Genomic DNA, 20,700 nt, shown 5'->3' on the forward strand with positions numbered 1-20,700 from the left:
CAGACCTCCCTCTCCCAGGTGTTTGAAATTGGCAAGCCTTTGCCTCAGACTATTCATCTCTATAGTTTCTTACACTCTTTTTGTCGTTTCAAGCTGCTTTTGCCTGGAGGGCGAATTCTGGCAGGAGAGACGCACCAGAGAGGACTTTCCCAGTTCCATCATTCCCAGCTTAAACAGCTCCAGGGACTCATGAAGGGGGCACAGACCAACTTCAGGGTGCCCTGGGGAGAGGGTCAGGAGGGGCACCAGGGGTTTCTTGCACAACTCTCCAGAACTGAGCTGTCAAGACAGTTCAAAGCCCAGCAATTGCCACCCTTAACTAACTGTGCCCCACACCGTGAGATAGTATAGCACCGCCTTTGTGTGGGACATGTTGAAACAATAGCTGCCCCTGCCTTTGTCAAGGGCAGGTTGAAACAATGGCCATCCTCAGAGCCAGGTCCCTCAGTGATCCAAAGTCGTTAATCAGAAGCCGTGATCACTGATCTGGTGTGCCCCACACTAATCTTGGGGAAGAGGATTTTATGTCCCTTTCTGTCACCAGCAAGGTAGCCAGCAGCAGGACCGACAGTAGCCTGCCGTAAGAGTGGGAACTAGGCATCTGTAGCCACCACATGTTGAGAGCAGTTTACTGGTCTTTACCATAATTTGTCATCCTCTTCCTCCTGGTCTTCCCTGGGTGCTGTATAGTGTTCTGGCCTCTGAACTTTCAAAATAGTTGCTCTGCACATTTCCTGTCTGTTTAATAGTTGTTCTACTGGAAAGCTGAGCCCTCAAGCTCCCTACTCCACCTTCTCCCAATCCTCCTAACATTTTTCAGAGCTGTTTTCTCTATTCAGCACTCACTCAGTTACTGCCACCCTTTAACTCTTTTCAACAATTCTGAGGAAAATAGATCTGCAGTTTTTCATAGCTGTTCAAAGATTCTATGGGGGAATGGCACCTGGAGCATCTTACACAGCCACCTTGGTCCAGGCGTTGTCTTTTGATCCCAGCAGGCGTCTGTGAATCAGAGTTGGGACCCTGGGTAAATCAGAGTTGGGACCCTGGGTAAAGAGGATTTTGACACGTAGTAACAGGATTGTGGCTGCTCTCCTGAGGGAGGCACACGTGCTTTGATGTGGCCATCCATGCACTAAACTGTCTCACTCCCAGGATCTGTCAGAGACCAAGCCCCTGGTTAACTGCTTGGGAGAAAATAAAGTGAAATAGTTTCCCCATGAGTATGAAGAAATGGTCGTGTGCCTGCGTACTCATAGCTGGAGGAGACAGTAGCTCCGGGTGGAGAACCCCGGGCCCTCCTTTAACTCAAGGGGATGGGGTTCTACTACTAAAAAGAAAGAAGGGTAGAGTAGCTTTGGAAATCGCTTCTCTACATGTTTGACTATGAATGAATGTCATTACGTGAGAAACCTGAGACTTTGGATCAGTTTGTGGTTTCTTGAAGCCATGTACATTATACTCCTCTTTTCTAGGCAGTGCTGACAAGCAGTCGTGGGACTGCAGAAGACTTCTTCCTGGCTGGCCGCAGTATAGCATGGGGACCGGTGAGTAGGCCTTCCACTTGGCAGTCCACTTCTGAGGCTGTGCTTATTCATTACTATAATTTAGATGTCTTATACCCCAAAGAATTTGATTTGCAAAATCAGGAGTGTCCTTTAATTCTTAAGTAGTTTCTTATCTCAGTGTTTCCATTCAGCTCAGCTCAGTTCAGTAACCATCTATCAGGTGCCTGGTGTGTACAAGGTTCCAGGGTAGAAAAGTAGCTCATCCTGCCCTCTAAAAGCTCACAGTCTGCAATGGGAATCAGACCTGTATTCAACTCACTCCACTATATTACCATGCAGTATTATACACCTAAAAGGAAGGACATGGGCCAGGTGTGAACAAACAGTGTACTTGCGGTTGCTAGATGGAGGTTAATGGATTGTGTAGGACAGGAAAAGCCTTACAGAGGTGGGATTATTTGAGCAGGAAATTGAGAATTGCTTAGGTGTTCATCATGTAGATGAGGTGAGATCCAGTCCAGGCACAGGGAGCAGCAGAAGCAGAAGTTTGGGAGTACAGAGCAGCACGATGCTGGATGGTGGGAGACGGGGCAGAAGGGCTGGGAACATTGTCTTTGTTGTTCATTTGTGAAATAATGTACTGATTGTACAATGTGATGCCGGCTTGAGCCTCCCCATCCCCCTTGCCCTGCAGCAGAGGTAGCTGCTGTGGGATAGGAGGAGGTGCCTCAAGAGAGAAGGAGGTCAGGACCAAGCCTGAGCCCGGGCTGTTTTTATTACTTCTGATGTAAAAATATGCATCCATTTTCCATACTGGAATGTGAAGTGTTTTTGGAGAATTGTGTGCAAGAGCCAGATTCTGGTTCATGTGGTCTTTGACCTCAAACTTTAACCTGATCGTCTGGTGAGGATCCTGTTTTTCCCATCTGGGTAACACAACTATAGAGAGAAATCCTGTCTCTAGAAGAAAAAGAGTCTGTCTTCAAAGGGAAGAGGAAAGTGCAGACGTCCACTCTGATGGTTCAAGACCAGATAAAGTGTTTGCCTCGGTCATCCTGGCGACTTGGGCAAAGGCATTTTACTGGTATTAGCTGTCTGAATTACTGCTTTAATTTTCTCTCTTTATAACCTGGTGTAGGAAGAGGTTGAATATGGCAGGAGAAATGTTTGCAGTGGGCCTCCGACCTTAGTTTATTTTTCAGTGGAGGATGCGAGCCGCATGATCTCTTCCTAAACTGTGAGACCCCCAGCCTCTTGTCTGAGCCGGTCTTTAGTCTTAAAGTTGTGTTTTCTCGACACAGAAAAATAAGAATCTGCTGCTTGTGTTATGTTGTATAAGCTGTGAGGCTTGGAACACTTTTCAGGAGACATTCACATGCTCCAATGTTTATTTACATATGTTATGATTTATTAATGATTTTACTTTGGCTTTTTTCATTAATAAGATTGCTGCTTAATGAAAAAAGGTATCACAATATTATTAAAGGAAATTGAAATAAAAAAATGATTTTGCCCCTTCAACTTTCTTTCTTTTATAGTTTTATTCAATTAGCGAATATCTGCTGGATACCAGCTGCTCTCGGCGCCTCCACAGTGAGCTCCCCACTGCCCAGGGCAGTGGTCGGGTCTCAGTCCTCGCCTACATGGCTCAGCAGCAGCATCTGAATCCCTTCCCCTTTGAAGCACTTTCTTCCTGCTTGCAGGCCTTCCTCCTTCCTCATTTCCCTCTTGTTTAAGTTTGCTAAAGCTGCCAGATGGATAGTTATTAATCAAATGGATTATTTGATTTATCAACACCTATTGAATTAATGAATGATGACTTTTTTAAACTTATCTCTTCATTTAATAAGGTATTAATATCTTTTTAGGTTTATATAAACATAACATAGATATATATGGATAATAGATTTCATTTTTATGTGGTTACATAGTATAGTCTCATACAGACATTCTATTGTTTGTATACTGTATTATTGGACTACATAACTTCTCAGGCTTATGAAAACTGCAGTGAACATCCTTATTAGTAAAAATAGCTACCATTATTTAAATGCTTATTATGGGCTGCTTCTAAAATTTTTTGCTTTGTATCTGTCATGTCTCTTCATCTTGTTTAATATTTTGGGTCTTGAATGCTACTTTATCTTATGCTGATATTGCCAATGCTCTTTGTTTACATTAACCTATAAGGTTTTATGATTTTCAACTTTTCCTGGTACCTTGGTTTTAAATGTCTCTCCATGTCAACAGCATAATAACTGGATTTTTAGTTTGGAATGGAGTGACGACCTCTACTCAATTCAAAATTTCTTATTGGTTTAGCAGGTATTTTGTTCATTTTAAATGCATCTGTGATTTTTTTAAACCTTTTTTATTGTATACAAATACAAAGCATATACAAACATATACCAAACAAAGAAAGAAAAAAGCAATAGTTTTCAAAGCATTCTTCAACAAGTAGTTACAGGACAAATCCCAGAGTTTGTCATGGGCTCCTATATCATCATCTCAGATTTTGCCTTCTAGCTGCTTCAGAACATAGGAGGCTAGAAGGAATATAAATATTTTTTTATCATCACAATCGACTTTTTTTCTTTTTTGTGAAAGATAACATATGTACAAAAAAGCAATACATTTCAAAGCACAGCACCACAATTAGTTGTAGAACAGATTTCAGAGTTTGGTATAGGTTACAATTCCACAATTTTAGGTTTTTACTTCTATCTGCTCTGAGATATTGGAGAATAAAAGAAATATCAATATAATGATTCAGCAATCATACTAATTCATTAATCCCTACCTTCTGTCTATAACTCTGCCATCTCCTTGATCTTGTTCCCACTCTTTAGGGATATTTGGGCTATGCCCATTCTAACTTTTTCATGTTAGAAAAAAAAGTTGGAAGGAGCTGTCAGTAATATGGGGTAGGGAGATGGAGCTAGCTGATGTTCTGGAGAGGCTGGGCCCTCTATATTTCGGGACTTATCTGTTCCTTGGACCCACCTAGAGGTTTTAGGTTTCTGGAAAGTTACCTAGTACACGGAACTTTTGCAGAATCTTATATAATGCTTATATATCTTATAAATCTTATATAATGGTGTTCTTTAGGATTGGCTGAAATGGTTTTGGTTGGAAACTGGTAAGTTATGACAGGTAGCAATGTCTAACTGAAGCTTGCATAAGAGTGACCTCCAGAATAGCCTCTCAACTCTGAACTCTCTTAGTCACTGATACCTTAACCTCTGTGATTTTTTACTTTGTGAGTTAACAGACATCAGTTGTAAAAGAAACAAAGAAAGTATAGTCTGAGTATAGAACTTTACATTTATGGGAATGGTTACTCCCGTAAATGGGAGTTACTCCATTCCCATAACCATGTTGCCAATCCTCAGAAGTATTTTGTTTTATATACTGCCAGAATCACTCCCAAAGCATGTGTGTACATATATGTGTGTGTGGTATGCATGCAAAAATTTTGAATGAGATTATACTATACATATTGTTTACCTTATTTTAATCACTTAATAGAGCTGCCTTATTCTTTTTATATGCTATTTATATTTCATTATATTCATGTATCTTAGTTTATTAATTGTTGTAGATGATCATTTGGATTGTTTTCATTCCTTTTGTTATTTCAGATGATGACGAATCGCACTCCAGCTAATGTTTCTGCAGAGGGAAATTACGGGTGTATCAAGAGAGCATGTGGAGGGGTGGCAGCATAAGAATTCTATGTTTTCACTTTCTCCATCTTTATTTGGCTTCTAATTCATAGTTAGGGGTTGCATAGAGGAAACGCAAGTGGGACTTCTACCCAGGAATTTGTGAACCTCATTATAAATATGAATTTCTGAAAATGAGTTCTAGGAGTTGAATAAGAGTTCTGGTATGTAATCAGCTTTTGATTTTCAGATGGGTGCTTCTCTTTTTGCCTCGAGTTTTGGCAGTAGCCACTTTATGGACATGGCTGGGAAAGGAGCATCTTCAGGGATTGCTGTTGGGGCCTTCGAGTGGAATGTAAGTGATGCCTTCTGCAACAGCTAACCTCCTCCTTTCTCAAAGTCCAAATGCAACTCATAAACATAAAAGTTGATTTGAACCTAGGGAAAATATTTAGGACTTCTTGTAAAGTCAACAGAGATAAGACCAAGTCATTGGTTTCTCACAAGGACTGTGCTGGTTTTCATTCTTCTCAGTAAGGTAATGTTTACAGAGAATATTTACATTCCCGGGACCAAGGGAATACAGTGAACAAAGAACTGTTATTAGAAGACCAGTCAGGTAGGGAAAAGATTGTATTAAAGTTTAAATATTTATCTGTATATGTACATATGTGTGTATATGCTCTATCTGTTTCAGCACATGTTGAGAATGGGTTCAACCAAGCACTTTAAGATACACAGCTAGTTAGAACAAAACTCCTGATTAATCTCAGGTTTCAACAATAAACCTTATAAAATATTGGATTATTTATTTGATCTGTTTAATTTGTTGTAAGGCATGGAATTTGTTCACCTAAGTTATAAACGAGTGTTTTAGTCTGGGTTAATTTACTTTTCTCTGTATAAATCATCTAGCTAGTTTTGCTAAATCAGAAAGCTCCATGCCTTTTTGAGTCCCGTCTTTCCTTCTGTACACTCCAAAAAACAAAGACTGCTTCCGGCAAAGTCAGTTCCAAACCCAATGAAAAGCCTGGTCTTCACCATCATTTACATCTCACAATTCACTAGTATTTCTTTTCTTTATATATCCAACTCATCTTACCCTTTCTTCGTGGAGAAAGCCAGAAGCACATTTAGTACATAATTTCAATAATTTGTGTAAAATTTTGGTATGGTTTCTCTTCCTTTTCCCTGAGTGTTTTCTTGTTTTTCTTTTTTTAATATTTGATTTAACTGTCTTAAAAATTGCATTATAAGCCACCTTCATTCCTATATGGAAGTAGGCAAAAAATAACATATGGATTAAAGATAAATAATAAGGGGAACAAATGTTAAAATAAATTTAGTAGATTGAAATGCTAATGATCAATGAAAGGGTGTGGTAAGGGGTATAGAAAAAAATAAGGGAAAGAAAGACTAAAATATATTGGGTAGATGGAAATACTAGCAGTCAGAGGGAGGGGTAAGGGGTATGGCATGTATGAATTTTTTTCTTTTTATTTCTTTTTCTGAATGATGCAACTGTTCTAAGAAATGATCATGCTGATGAATATACAACTATATGATGATATTGTGAATTATTGACTATATACCAAGAATGGAATGCTTGTATGTTAAGAATATTCATGTTTGTATGTTGTTATGTTTAAAAAAAAATGAAAACAAACAAAAAACACATAAAAAATTAATACCTTAAGTTAAAATAGGCTTAATTAGATACCCCTCCCCCCATTAATAATGTGCCCTTTTTTAGGCAAAGAACATGTGGCCATGTAGTAAGTTCACTATGCTGGAAAGTGCATGTTTGGGCTTTTGTTTGTGAGGTCCCCGTAGGGATACATTTGTTAGGCTCAATGCAGGAGGTAATTGAGTTCGCATTTCATTTAAAATCTTGGCCTAGTGGGGACCCTGATTTAATTTTTCTTATTTTGATTTCAGGCTGTGTTTCTGCTCTATCTTGTTGGCTGGATATTTGTTCCCATTTACATTAAAGCTGGGGTGAGTGTCCATTATAAGTTACTCTATTCTCTGTACTGCTTTTTCTTACAAATATCACATGTATACTAAAAGCATTCCGAAGGATGTTACACTTCTCAGTCTTTTGATCCTTGCACTGGCTTCCTCAAGATCCTGAGAAATACCTGAAACACAGCACTCTGTGCTGCCCAAACAGACTGCTTTTCTCTGCATTTCAGTTTACCTCTGAAGCCTTTTATGTAAAATATTTTGAATTTTATGGAAAAATAAGACCTAGCTAAATTAAATGAACAACTGTGTGAAAGTTTGGAAGAATCAGTGTCCTAAAGATGTTAGTTCTCTCCAGACTGATCTGTACCTGAAATATAATTCCAAACAAAATCCAAACAAGGATTTTGAGCAACTTGACGAGCTGATTCTAAAATGTGTGTAGAAAAGCAAAAGATAGCAAAGATACTATCCACGAATAATTAGAAGGACTTGCCTTACCAAATACCAAGACTTACTGTACAGCTGTAGTAATTACAAGTCTAGGTTTTCAACACAGGGATAAACCCATTGGCAAGTGGAGGAGTGGAAAAACTGAAGTGTAGACTCATGTGGACACTTGACTTATGACATTGATGGCATTGCAGATCACTCGGGAAAGGAGAGCCTGTGAGATTATACGTCCAAATAAAATAAAATTGGATCCCTACTCTACACAAAAATCATTTTAGATTGAGTAAAGTTATAAATGGGAGAGGTACAATTTTTAGAAAACTCTTAGAAGAAAGTATAGACTATCTTTATGTCCTTGGGATAGAGAAGGATTTTGAAAGATGATACAAAAAGCACAAATCTCTGAGTGACCAATAAAGTATGCATGCATGCATAAGACCCAAGGGGGCCCAGCCAACAGCAAAGAGAACCTATAGGGGATTCTATCCCGGAAAGACAGAGCTGCACCTGCTGAGATTTGTGAGTTTACTTGCCTTTGACCGAGTACCTTCCCCAGCGCACACACAATGTGGACAGTGGGAAGCAGAAGGCTTACTGATTTAAGGCATCAGAGGACAGAACTGAGAGCCGGAAAAGCAACTAGAAATTTAGGTAGGGAGTCCAGGAAACAAGGGAACCAAAGAGAGGGTTAACCCCCTAGTCTGCATATAAACGCTACCCAAATCCTTGGCTAACTTCCAAACTACACAGGTGTAGGAAAAAGCCCCAGAGGGCCAGGCTAAAATAGGACCAGCTAGAAGCCAAAAAAAACAAGCAGACACACCAGCTGCTACACCCAGGGTGTGGAGTAGGGGTGACAGAGTTTGAGTCCATGAAAGTTAATTGCCTACCAAAACAAGAAACAGCAATCCTCAGAAGAACAAAACAGATTCCAAAGTGCCACCATGTGTTATTTATAATGGCCAGTTTTCATCCAAGTAGTACTAGACCCAAAGAAATGAAAAAATGTGACCCACACTTGGGGTAGAGGGGAAATAAATAGAAACTGACTCTGAGTGGTCCCAGATGCTGACTTAAAAGACAGAGATCTGAAAGCTGCTGTTATAAATGTGTTCAAAGAATTAAAGGAAAATGTGGTATTAATGAATGAACAAAAAGGGCCTCTCAGAAAGAGAGAACTATAAAAAAAGTACCAAATGCAAAATCTAGACCTGAAATCACAGTAACTGAAATTTTAAAAACACACAAGAGGGGATCACCAGCCTCTTTAAGATGACTGATGAAAGAATTAGTGAACCTGAAGATAATCAGTAAGAATTACCCAGGATAAACAGCAGAGAGAAAATAATTGAAGAAGGAAGTCTGTGGTGTCTCAAGTAGTCCCACATATATGCAATTAGAGTCCCAGAAACAAAAGAGAGAGAGGAGGAGGCAGAAAAAATGAAATAATAATGGCTAAAAAAATTTCCCAAATTTGGTGGAAAAATGTTAATTTACAGATTCAAGAGTCTCAACAAACTCTAAGTAGGAAAACAACACCTAGGTACATCATATTCATACTGCTGAAAGCCAAATGTAAAGAGAAAGTCTTGGAGAGTAGTAAAAGAAAATTAACACATTGCCAGCAAGGCAACAGTGATGCAAATAATGGATGAGTTCTAATCAGGAATGGTGTTATTAGTCAGGCTCACAAGCCAGGCTCTCCAGTTAGGGTTTCAGAGAATCCCCAGGATAGCTGGCTGGTTGAAGCATAGATAGAACTTCTTTCTGACTGCTGAAATCATCAGTTCTCCCTTTAAGGCCTTCAGCTGACTGAATGAGGCTTCTCTCACTGCTGAAGGCAATCTCCTTTGTTGATTGTAGATGTAATTGATGCAGTCAGCTGACCAATAATTAAATCCACAAAATATCCTCATAGGAACAATCAGGCCTGTGCTTGCTTGTCTGAACAACCACCCACCATCACCTAGCCAACCTGACACATGAGCTTAACCATCGCAGTCTACCCCTTGTCAACCTAGGTACATCTCCTTATCCATACTTAATCTCTAAATAAAAACAATAACAGGCATACTTCACCTAACATCATTCAGCCGTCCTGAGTAAAGTAATGGGAAATGGACCATCCCTTTTAGAAGAGGATGCAACTCCTTAGGCAATATTAAGCTTGATATCCTATAACTTAAATACTGTGATGTAAAGTTAATAGAACTTATGTTATATGATAAGGGGATAACATAGGAAAGGAAAAGATTTGTTTTATGTTTGTATACAAACATATTCATAACAAATCAAGGAAGAACTCATAACCATTACAGTCCTTATTCCTGTGACTGTGTAATTGGTCATGTGGTCATAGCATGTATTTATCACTACCTTCTATTATCCATTCCATATTTTCTTTACCCTTAGCAAGTACTTCAGGTGGTCTTGGTTCTTTGCCTGGTGTGATGGCCCAAACCTTCATTCCTCACATTTCTGGGCCTTTGGTAGTCCTGCCTAGGTTGGACAGGACAGTTTTCCATTGACTTTAATCACAGAGTATCGTAGTGCTAAGAGACATTCTAGGGGATATCCTGAATTCCAGGCATACTCTTCTTTACCTCCGCTGTGTAGTTTCAGTCCTATTTCCTCTTGATAATCAGAACCAGTCACTCCAGCCAATACAGTAATTCCCTTTGCCTCTTGATTCAGAGTCAGGAGTCAAAAGTGGCCAGGTAGCAGTCTTAACTTCCAGTTCAATTGAATCATTGTGGTGTTTCCTGGTAGTACCATTCCTCCTTTTGGAACTAAGACCTATAGAGCATCAGAACTTAAAGTTGCAGGGACAGAAAGCAAAAATTTTTCTAGTGGATCATGGACATTAATAGTGAGTGATACTGCTCTATTTCCACCCCTTAACTCCCAGATCCATGAATTCTAGCTATGGGAGAAATTGTACCAATGAGTAGAAGCTGATGTAGAGCACATATAACCTCCTGGAGAACATTGCCCCAGCCCTGCAAAGTATTACCACCCAGTAATTGAGTCTTCAAAAGGCCATTCCATGCCTGGAGTGTATAATAACAGTGAAATGTATAATGTACAAATTTTAAAAATGTTTTTGCATGAGAAAGAACAAAGGAATGTCATTATTTCAGGGTGCTCAAAATAGATGGTAATTAATATTTTAAAATGGCACCTTATGTGTGAGACTAAAGCAAAAAATATTTATTTGTTACAAAATTTATATTTTGATTAGAGCATTTCCTAATATAACTTATGTAGATAGTTTGATTGAATGTCATAAGTACTTGGAATCTCAGGTAGGACATGAGATTTTGTTGCTTTGTCCAAAGTGATGCCCCAATGAATCCCAGAGTGATTTGAGCAGTGAGTGAAAAGTATTTGCAAGCCCCCTTTGGGGAATGGTGAGAGCGGGGAGAAATTCAACTTCCCCAAGTTGAATTCTTGATATTCTCAACAAGCAGTGTGGACAACCAAAGCTATAGGCTGAGCCCCCAGTCTTGGGGTTTGTTCATATGAAACTTAACCCCACAAAGGATAGGTCAAGTCTACTTAAAATTTAGTCCTAAGAGTCACCCCCAAGAGAGCCTCTTTTGTTGCTCAGATGTGGCCTCTCTCTCTCCAGCCAACATGACAAGCAGTCTCAGCACCCTCCCCCTGTCTGCATGGGACATCACTCCCAGGGGTGTGGACCTTCCTTACAATGTGGGACAGAGATCCTGGAATGAGCTGAGACTCAGCATCAAGGGACTGAGAAAAACCCTGGAATGAGTTGAGAATTAACATCAAGAAATTGAGAGAACCTTCTCTACCAAAGGGGGAAGAGTGAAATGAGACTAAGTGTCAATGGCTGAGAGATTCCAAACAGAGTCGAGAGGTTATCCTGGAGGTTATTCTTACGCATTAAGTAGATATCACCGTGTTGTTCAAGATGTAGCGGAGAGGCTGGAGGGAACTGCCTGAAATTGTGGAGCTGTGTTCCAGTAGCCATGTTTCTTGATGATGATTGAACAATGATATAGCTTTCACAGTGAGACTGTGTGAATGTGAAAACCTTGTGTCTGATGCTCCTTTTATCTACTATATCAACAGAGGAGTAGAACATATGTAATAAAAATAAATAATAGGGGGAACAAATGTTAAAATAAATTTAGTTTGAAAGGCTAGTGATAAATGAAAGCGAGGGGTAAGGGGTGTGGTATGTATAATCTTTTTTTCTCTGTTATCGTTTTATTTCTTTTTCTGTTGTCTTTTTATTTCTTTTTCTAAATCGATGCAAATGTTCTAAGAAATGATGAATATACAACTATGTGATATATTAAGAATTACTGATTGTATATGTACAATGGAATGATATCTTAATGTTTTGTTTGTTGTTAATTTTTTTAATTAATTAAAAAAAACCCTCACAACCAAAAAAAAAAAAAAGCCATTCCAATGTTCTGTCAGTTCAGCTTCTTCAGGATGATAGAGAACATGGTCAAAACAGTGAATTCTATCAGCATATGCCCATTCCTGCACTTCATTTGCCTTGAAGTGGGTTCCTTGATCAAAGCTATGCTGCATGAAATAACATGTCAGTGGATAAGGCATTCTGTAAGTCCAAGGATAGAAGTTTTGGCAGAAGCATTGTGCATACAGAAGGCAAAACCATATCTGGAGTATGTGTCTATTCAGGTTAAAGCAAATCACTGCCCTTTCCATTGTGGAAATGGCCCAATGTAATCAACCTGCCAGCAGGTAGCAGGCTTATCACCTCAGGATATGGTGCCATATTGGTTGGGCTCTCAGCAGTGGCTGCAGCCCAGGTCAGCCTAAATGAGTGGAAGTCCATGTTGCTGAGCCCATGCGTCATGTCCATCTCTACCACCATGCCCACTTTGTTCATGAACCCATTGAGCAATAGCAGGAGTGGTTGTAGAAAGAGGATGACTTGTATTCACAGAATGGGTCATCTTATCTACTTAATTATTAAAATCCTACTCTGCTGAAGTCACCCTCTGTGAGCATTCATATGGAACACAAATATCTTCATGTTTTTCACCCATTCAGAAGGGTCTATCCACAGACTCTTCCCCAGACCTCTTGGTCACTGGTTTTCCAATCAGGTTCCTTCCAAGTACCTGACCATCCAGCCAAACCAATGACCACAGCCCACGAATCAGTATACATATGCACCTCTGTCCATTTCTCCTTCCAAGCAAAAAACCAGGTGCACTTGCTTAAAGTTCCACCCACAGGGAGGATTTCCCTTCAGCACTGTCCTTCAGGGAAGTCCCCAAAAGGGACTGTAATGCTGGGGAAGAGAATGCAATGTGTCAAGAGAGGGAAGGTCATGGGTGTTGGGGTCACTTCCTTGTGTAACCTATGCATGCCTTCAGAGGCTTCTTAAGCCTGATCTCATGTGTACCACTTCTGATTGATAATGGAGTGTGGCTTCTGCCCTTCTTGGTGGTCAGACAAAGCCCAGTTCATGAGCTAAAACTATTTTCATTTCCTAGCTGCTAAAACAAATACCATACAATGGATTGCTTAAGCAATAGGAATTTATTGGCTCATAGTTCCAGAGGCTAGAAGGCTTGCTTCCTCCTGGGGTCTGTATCTTCTGGCTGGCCAGCAATATTTGGGGTTCCTTGGCTTTTCTGTCACATGGCCGCACACCTGACAGCGTCTTTTCCTTTCTCTTCCATTTTCTGGGCTCCACTGAGTTTCAGCTTCTTGCTTTTCCCCTGGCTTCTCTCTGTTGCTATAAGGACTCCAGCCTTATAAGGCTGTATTAAGGCCCACCCCATTCAGTTTAGTAACACTTTAACGAGTAGCATATTCAAAGGTCCTAATGGGTTCACACCCACTGGACCAGGGATTGAGACCTGAACATCCTTGTGTTTGGTGCACGATTTAATTCCCAACAGCCAGAAAACAATAGAAAGACATATTCAAAATGCCTAAAACAAAAGAAAAAAAAACTTCTCTTGCTCAGAAGTGATCACGGAGGTGATTGGATTTGGCAAAAAATTTCTTAAGTAGGACATAAAGAGCACAAACCATCCAGGAAAGAAATTGATAAATTGTACCTCATCAGAATTTAAAACTTTTGCCCTTCAAAAGATGTTGTAGAGAAAATGAAAAGTCGAACTAGAGAGCAGGAGGAAATTATTGTATTTGTGTTTGCCATAAAATACTTATATCCAGAATGTAATCGTAAAAACTCATAACCCAATAACAAAAAAATTTGGAATAAACATTTCACCAAAGAATATATGCAAATATCAAAAGCACATAAAAAAATTGTTCAGAACCATTAGTCATTAGGAAAATGCTAATTAAAACAAGATGCCACTGGACACTTATTAGAATACCTAAATTTCAAAAGACTAACACTGCCAAGTTTTGGAGAGGCTGTGGTGAAAGTAGGACTCTCATGTTTTTCTTGGGAGATGCAAAATGGGAGAGCAACTTTGTAAAACAATTTCTTAACAAGTTAAACAAACCTTCTGACCTAGCCATTCTGTCACTAGGTATTTACCCAAGAAATGAAAACGTGTCTACACACAGTTTTGGGTGGGAAAGATCATAGCAGTTTTATTCATAATGGCCAAACCTGGGGAAGATACAAATATCCATTGGGAAATGGATGAACAAAATGTAATGCAGTATTACTACTCAGCATCAAAAAGGAATCAAGCAACAGCATGGGTGACATCAAGCCCATTGAAAGAAGCTGGAAAATAAACTACACACTGTATGATTCCGCTTATTTGAAATTCTAGAAAAAGCAAATCTTGGGTGACAGAAAGTTCACATTGGTTGTCTGGGACCAAGGATGGGGTGAACGTATTGGTTGCAAGCCCCGGTCAGCTTTGTAGGGCGATGCAAAAGCTTTGTTTCTGGGCAGTGCAAAAGCTTTATTTCTTGTGTGTGATAGAATTACAGAACTGCATGCATTTCCACAAGTTCATTAAACTGTACACTTTTTAAGTGGGAGACGTTTACTATGTGTAAGTTAATGCCTCAATAAATCTGTTAAAAAATTATAAATGAACTAAATTTATAAATAAAAATTATAAATGAGATTATACAGTGAATATATTTTATTTAAAGATACAATTAAAAACAAAATATAAATAAAAGGGCATAAAAATGTGAAAAGCTTATTTGCTGTGATATAGAACATCTTATTTGCTGTGATATAGAACATCTGCATTTGTGAAGCCTTAATCCCCCCAAAATTACTAAAACCGTTAAATGTCTTTGACTTTTTGTTTGCTGGTTTCATCGTTTCAACATCTAAAACTAGCATTCATTGAGGGGGTTAAGGTCTAAACAGTATTTGGCTTTTAAAGTGATTGGGAAGGTGCCCCATAATAAGGAAACCTTGCAATAACTCCAATATTAGATGAGCCCCTGTTTTAAGGATAATTTGGAGAAATGTGCTTGAGCATTCATGAAGTTTACTGAGCACCTGCTATGTCTGTATGTTCATCTGTTTGCTGTGTCAGAGGCAGAGTGATTGGGATGGCGAGAGCATCAGCAGGTTTTCACTGAGCTCCTCACTATTTCCTGGCCCTAGTCTGGATAATTTCCATATTGTTCTAGTTTGCTAGCTGCCAGAATGCAACACACCAGAGACAGATTGGCTTTCAATAAAAGGAGATTTATTTATTTAACGTATAGTTCTCCAGAGGAAAGGCAGCTAACTTTCCACTGAGGTTCTTTCTTACGTGGGAAGGCACAGGGCGATCTCTGCTGGCCTTTTCTCCAGGCCTGTGAGTTCCAACAGCTTTCCCTGGGGTTGTTTCCTTTCTGTATCTTCACACGCCTGGGAGGAGCTGCGAGTGCTGAGATGAGGTATGTTGAGCTACTTGGGCTGTGCTAGGTAGAGCTCTCTCATTTAAGCACCAGCCAGTTAAATCAAACATCATTCATTGCAGCAGGCATGCCTCCTACCAACTGCAGGTGTAATCAGCAGCAGATGAGGTTCACATGCCGTTGGCTCATGTCCGCAGCAATAGAACTAGGCACCTTTACCTAACCAAGTTGACACCTGAACCTAACTACCACACATATGTTGTTTAATTAGTGAGTATAATGAGAAGCTTAGTACCGTATAAGAAAGTGAGCCATGTAAGGTAGTAGTTTATTAAGGGCCAAATGACAGGTGAAAATAATAAAAGCTTTAGGTGTTTGGGGGAAAGATGCAGAATGAGAAGCTCCAGGAATCAGTCCCTCCAATGAAATGACTGTCAAGCTGGCCGTAACTCTGGAGTCTAGTAGAATGCTTGTATGGCCCAGGGAGGAATGGATGAAGAGTCTAGTAGTTTTGGTGAATTTCACCTTTTGCATGGTGGCCACCCCCCCCCCATACCCCATCCTCATGGCTGGCAGCCATAGGGACTGCAGCCCACATTCCTAGTGTGGCTTACTAATGCCAAGGTAAGCAGTGAGGACCTTGTCCTGCAGCAACCAGAGTTGTATGTTTTGATTGCCATTCATTGCTTTTAATCACTGGGGGTCCAGCACAGAGGGTGACTGTGGTAGTTTGGAGCTGTATGTCCCCAGAAAAAACATGTTCTTAAACTTAAATCCATTCCTGTGGCTGTGCACGCATTACAAATAGGACCTTTGATGAGATTACTTCAGTTAAAGTGTTGCCTACCTCGTTAAGGATGGAACTTGATCCTATTAGTGGGATGAAATTCAGGAGAGAAAGCTACAGAGGGAGCAGCCAGAGCTGGAATCAGTGGAACCCAGAAGAGAAGGGAGAGGCCAGAAGAGGCCACCATGTGCCTTGCCATGTGACAGGCAGCCAGCTCCAGAATGTGTCTTTAGGGAAAAAGGACTGCCTTGATGATGCTTTGATTTGGACTTTTTATTAGCCTCTAAACCATGAGCAAATAAATTTCCATTGTTGAAGCTGAACCATTGCATGTGTATTTTCTTGAGCAGCCAAAGGAAACTAAAACGCTGACTGGTGTTTAAAATTCCATAGCCTGAAGAGGCATATCATTGAAAAAATTTAAAGAGACTGTATTTTTTCCATGTTCCCCCATTTGCATTGCTTTCAGAATGCAATATACCAGAAACGGAATGGCTTTTCAAAAGGGGAAATTATTAAGTTGCTAGCTTACAATTCTAAGGCCATTAAGGGGATGTTACTACCAAACCCACAGAAATTAAAAGGATTATAACAAGATACTATGAACAGTTATATGCCAATAAATTAGATAACCTAGATAAAATGGAAAAATTCCTAGAAAAACACAAGTTACACAGATTGGTTCAAGAAGAAATGAGTTTAATGCTTAATTGGTACAAAGTTTCTGTTTAGTGTGATGGAAAAGTCGTAATAGTGGACAGTGGTGATAGTAGCACAGCAATGTGAGATGTACTGAATTGTATATTAAATGTGGCTAAAAGGGGAAATGACAGGTTTTATATATGTTACTAGAATTAAGTTTTTAAAAGCAAACATAGGACTGTATAATACAAATAGTGAACCTTAATGTAAACTCTAGTTAATAATACAATAATAATATTAATGATATTTCATCAGTTGTAACACGGGTACCACACTAATGCAAGGCGTTAATAATGGTAGGCATATATCGGAATTCAATATCTTCTGCATGATTTTTCTTTAAACCCACAACTTCTGTGTGCCAGTTTGAAAGTATTATGTACCTAGAAAAGCCATGTCTTAATCCTTATCCTGTCTTGTGGGGGCAGCCATTTCTTTTAATCCTAATTCAGTATTGTAGGGCAGAAACTTTTTATTAAATCACCTCCATAGAGATGAGACGTGCCCAATTGTGGATGTGACTTTTAATTAGATGGAGCTATAACTCTGCCCATTCAGGGGCAGAATTTAGTTTACTGAAATCCTATAAAAGAGGAAACATTTTGGAGAAATCTCAGAAACAAAAGTGCTGACAGAAACTTCAGAGCAGAGCTGACATAGATGCTGATACTTGGAAAACAGGTAAGATGTTTGGAGATGCTTGGAGCCCAGCAGATGTCGCCATGAGATGTTAAGGAAGCCAGGACCTGGAGAGAGTCAAAAGAAGCCAAGAGATGAAAGCCAGCCCTGCAGAAGCAAAGAGAGGAGCCCCCACAGGAACAGAAGCTGAAAGCAATGGAGCCCAGAAGGGACCAGCAGATGCCAGCCACATGACCAACCAGCTGACAGAGGTGTTCCTTACCTATCAGCCTTCCTTGAACTAAGGTATTTTTTCCCTGGAAAAAAATATTTTTTTATCAAAAAAAGAAATAGAAGAGCTCAACAGACCAATAACAAGTAAAGAGGTTGAATCAGTAATCATAAACCTTATGACAAAAAAAAGTCCAAGACTGAAAGGCTTCACTGCTGAATTCTACCAAACATTTAAAGAAGACTTAACACCAATCCTGCTCAAACTCTTCTAAAGAATTGAAGACAAGCAAGCTCTTCCTAACTCATTCTATGAGACCAACATCACCCTAATACCCGAGCCTGATAAAAACATCAAAGAGAAGAAAATTACAGACAAATACCTCTTATAAATATAGATACAAAAATCTTCAACAAAATACTAGCAAACCAAATCCAACAACGCATTAAAAGAATTCTACAATCAAGTTGGCTCTATCCCAGAAATGCAAAGGTTGTTCAACTAATTAATGTAATATACCACAGTAGTAGAATGAAGGAAAAATGCATGATCATCTCAGTTGACACAGAAAATGGATTTGACAAAATCCAGCATCCCTTCTTGATGAAAACTAGGACCAGGAAAAGAATGTCCTGAATATGATAATGGGCATATGTGAAATACCCGCAGTTAACATACTCAATGATGAGAGACTAGACACTTTCCCCCAAGATCAGGAACAGGACAAGGATGCCCAGTCACCACTGCTCTTCAACATTGCTCTGACAGTTCTAGGCAAGAAAAAGAAATAAGGGTATCTGTGTGACAACTGAGACTCGGAGCTTGAGTTCTGCAGCTCTGAAAATCAGCATTACCCCAAACAGCAACTGTTTTAAAAGCTAAAAAAGGAGATCAGAATTCAGTTAGAGATAGAAGTGAAGCAGATCTGGTTAGAACTAAGGTAAATCAGACTAAATGGTTAAGGATGATATTGACTGTTTCAAAACTTCACCTTCTGTGTGAGACTAAAGGAAGATATGTCTGTTTGGTGCAAAATTTATATTTTCTGTAGCACACTATCTAATTTTTCTTTTATGGTCAGTTTATTTGAACTTAAAATAGGGTGTGAGATCTTACTGGTTTGTACAGGTTAGTGTGATGCCCTCATACATTCCAGAGTAATCTGGGCATAGAATCAAGAAGTATTTGCAAAGCCTCCTTGTGGGACTGAGGAAAAATGTTGAAATATTAAATTTACCCAGCTGGGAAATTCTTGATATTCTCACAAGCATTGGGAACCACCAATTTAATAGGCTGGGCCCTTGACCTTGGGGGTCGCCCCTGTGAAACTTATCCCTGCAAAAAATAGGCTAAGCCTACTTAGAAATTAGTCCTAAGAGTCACCCCCAGAGAACCTCTTTTGTTGCTCACATATGGCCTCTCTCTCTCTAAGCCAACTCGGCAGGTGAACCCACTGCCCTTCCTCCCTACCTGGGACAGGATTCCCAGGGGTATAATTCTCCCTGTCAGTGTGGGATGACTCCTAGGGATGAGCCAGGATCAGGCATCAAGGGATTGAGAAAGCTTTCTTGACCAAAAGGGGGAAGAGAAGTGAAACAAACTTTTAGTGGCTGAGAAACTTCAAATAAAGTCAAGAGGTCATCCTGGAGGTTATTCTTATGCAGTATATAGATGTTCCTTTTTAGCTTTTAGTGGATTTGAATAGCTAAAAGGAAATACCTGAAACTGTCAAACTGTAAACAGCCTTGATACTTGAAGACAATTGTATAACTATAGAGCTTTTACAGTGTAACTGTGTAATTGTGAAAACATCGTGGCTGACACACCCTTTATCTAGTATACAGCAGATAAAGATTTATTTAAAATAAAAATAAATTAACAATGGGGGGATAAAGAGCATGGGATGTTTTGGGTGTTCTTTTGTATTTTTGTTTTTATTCTTATATATGTGTTTTTTTTAGAGTAATGAAAATGTTCAAAAATTTATTGTGATGAATGCACAACTATATGATTCTGTGAACCACTGATTGTACGCTTTTGATGATTATATAGTATATGACTATATCTCAAATAAAATTACATTGCAAAAAGAAATAAAAAGCACACCCACATTGGAAAGGAAGAAGTAAAACTATTTGTATTTGCAGATGACATAATCCTTTATATAGAAATTATCAGAGAATCCACAAGAAAACTACTGGTGCTAATGAATGAACTCAGCAGAGTTTCAGGGTACAAGATGAATATGCAAAAATCAGTTGTGTTTCTATACATGAGAAGTCCAAAGAAGAATTAAGGAAACAATTCCATTTATAATACCATGTAAAAGATAAATGCCTAGGAATAAATTTAACCAAGGAGTTGAAAGACTTCTGCACTGAAAACCACAAAACAGTATTGGAATTTGAGTTAGAACTAAAAAAATAGAGATGTGCTGAATAGGTGGAGAAGAAGATGAGGATATTCCGGACAGAAAGTGCAGCCATATCCATTTAGCAACTATTTATTCACTTAGCTTTAGCCTAGCACAATATAGTGAGCAAAGAAGGTATAGCCCCTGCCCTTGTGGTGCACACAGCTGAAGATGGTGGAAGTAGAAATGAACAAAATTGGTTTAGGGTACCAGCACGTACACTTGCAGTGCTAATACAGGGGACCAAGTTGGAGAGCTGTTGAGTTAAGCTTTGTCACCCTTGAGCACTTTCTGTATTTACAGTATGTCATGAGGCTCTATGATTATTACATGAAAGGGATTTGTCATCATTAAACATTTTCAATTAGCTTGATTTTCACCTGCATTCCCCAGTCTGCACAGGAAGCTTCTCCAAGGCAGTAACATTGCTTCTCCTTTCATATTTCCCTCACTTTAACAGATGCCATGTATTGCAAATCAAGAATCAGTAACCCTGCATCTTTTATTCCCTGCCTTTCCCATCATCAGTGGGGCTGTCGATC

The 20,700-nt window shown here is 39.3% G+C and overlaps 1 protein-coding gene across 4 annotated transcripts in view; it reads left to right on the top strand.

Moving 5' to 3' along the window:
• Positions 1-20,700, top strand: part of LOC143683799 (sodium/glucose cotransporter 1-like) — a 95,701-nt gene that overhangs the window by 11,170 nt on the left and 63,831 nt on the right. For all 4 annotated transcript variants that reach the window (XM_077160163.1, XM_077160162.1, XM_077160164.1 and 1 more), the window contains exons 2-4: positions 1,476-1,547; positions 5,424-5,528; positions 7,112-7,171. In XM_077160163.1, coding sequence (XP_077016278.1) covers positions 1,476-1,547; positions 5,424-5,528; positions 7,112-7,171 — 237 coding nt within the window. The remainder of the gene's footprint in view (positions 1-1,475; positions 1,548-5,423; positions 5,529-7,111; positions 7,172-20,700) is intronic.

The sequence above is a fragment of the Tamandua tetradactyla genome, chromosome 5, assembly GCF_023851605.1.
Source record: "Tamandua tetradactyla isolate mTamTet1 chromosome 5, mTamTet1.pri, whole genome shotgun sequence".
NCBI classification, from domain to species: domain Eukaryota; kingdom Metazoa; phylum Chordata; class Mammalia; order Pilosa; family Myrmecophagidae; genus Tamandua; species Tamandua tetradactyla.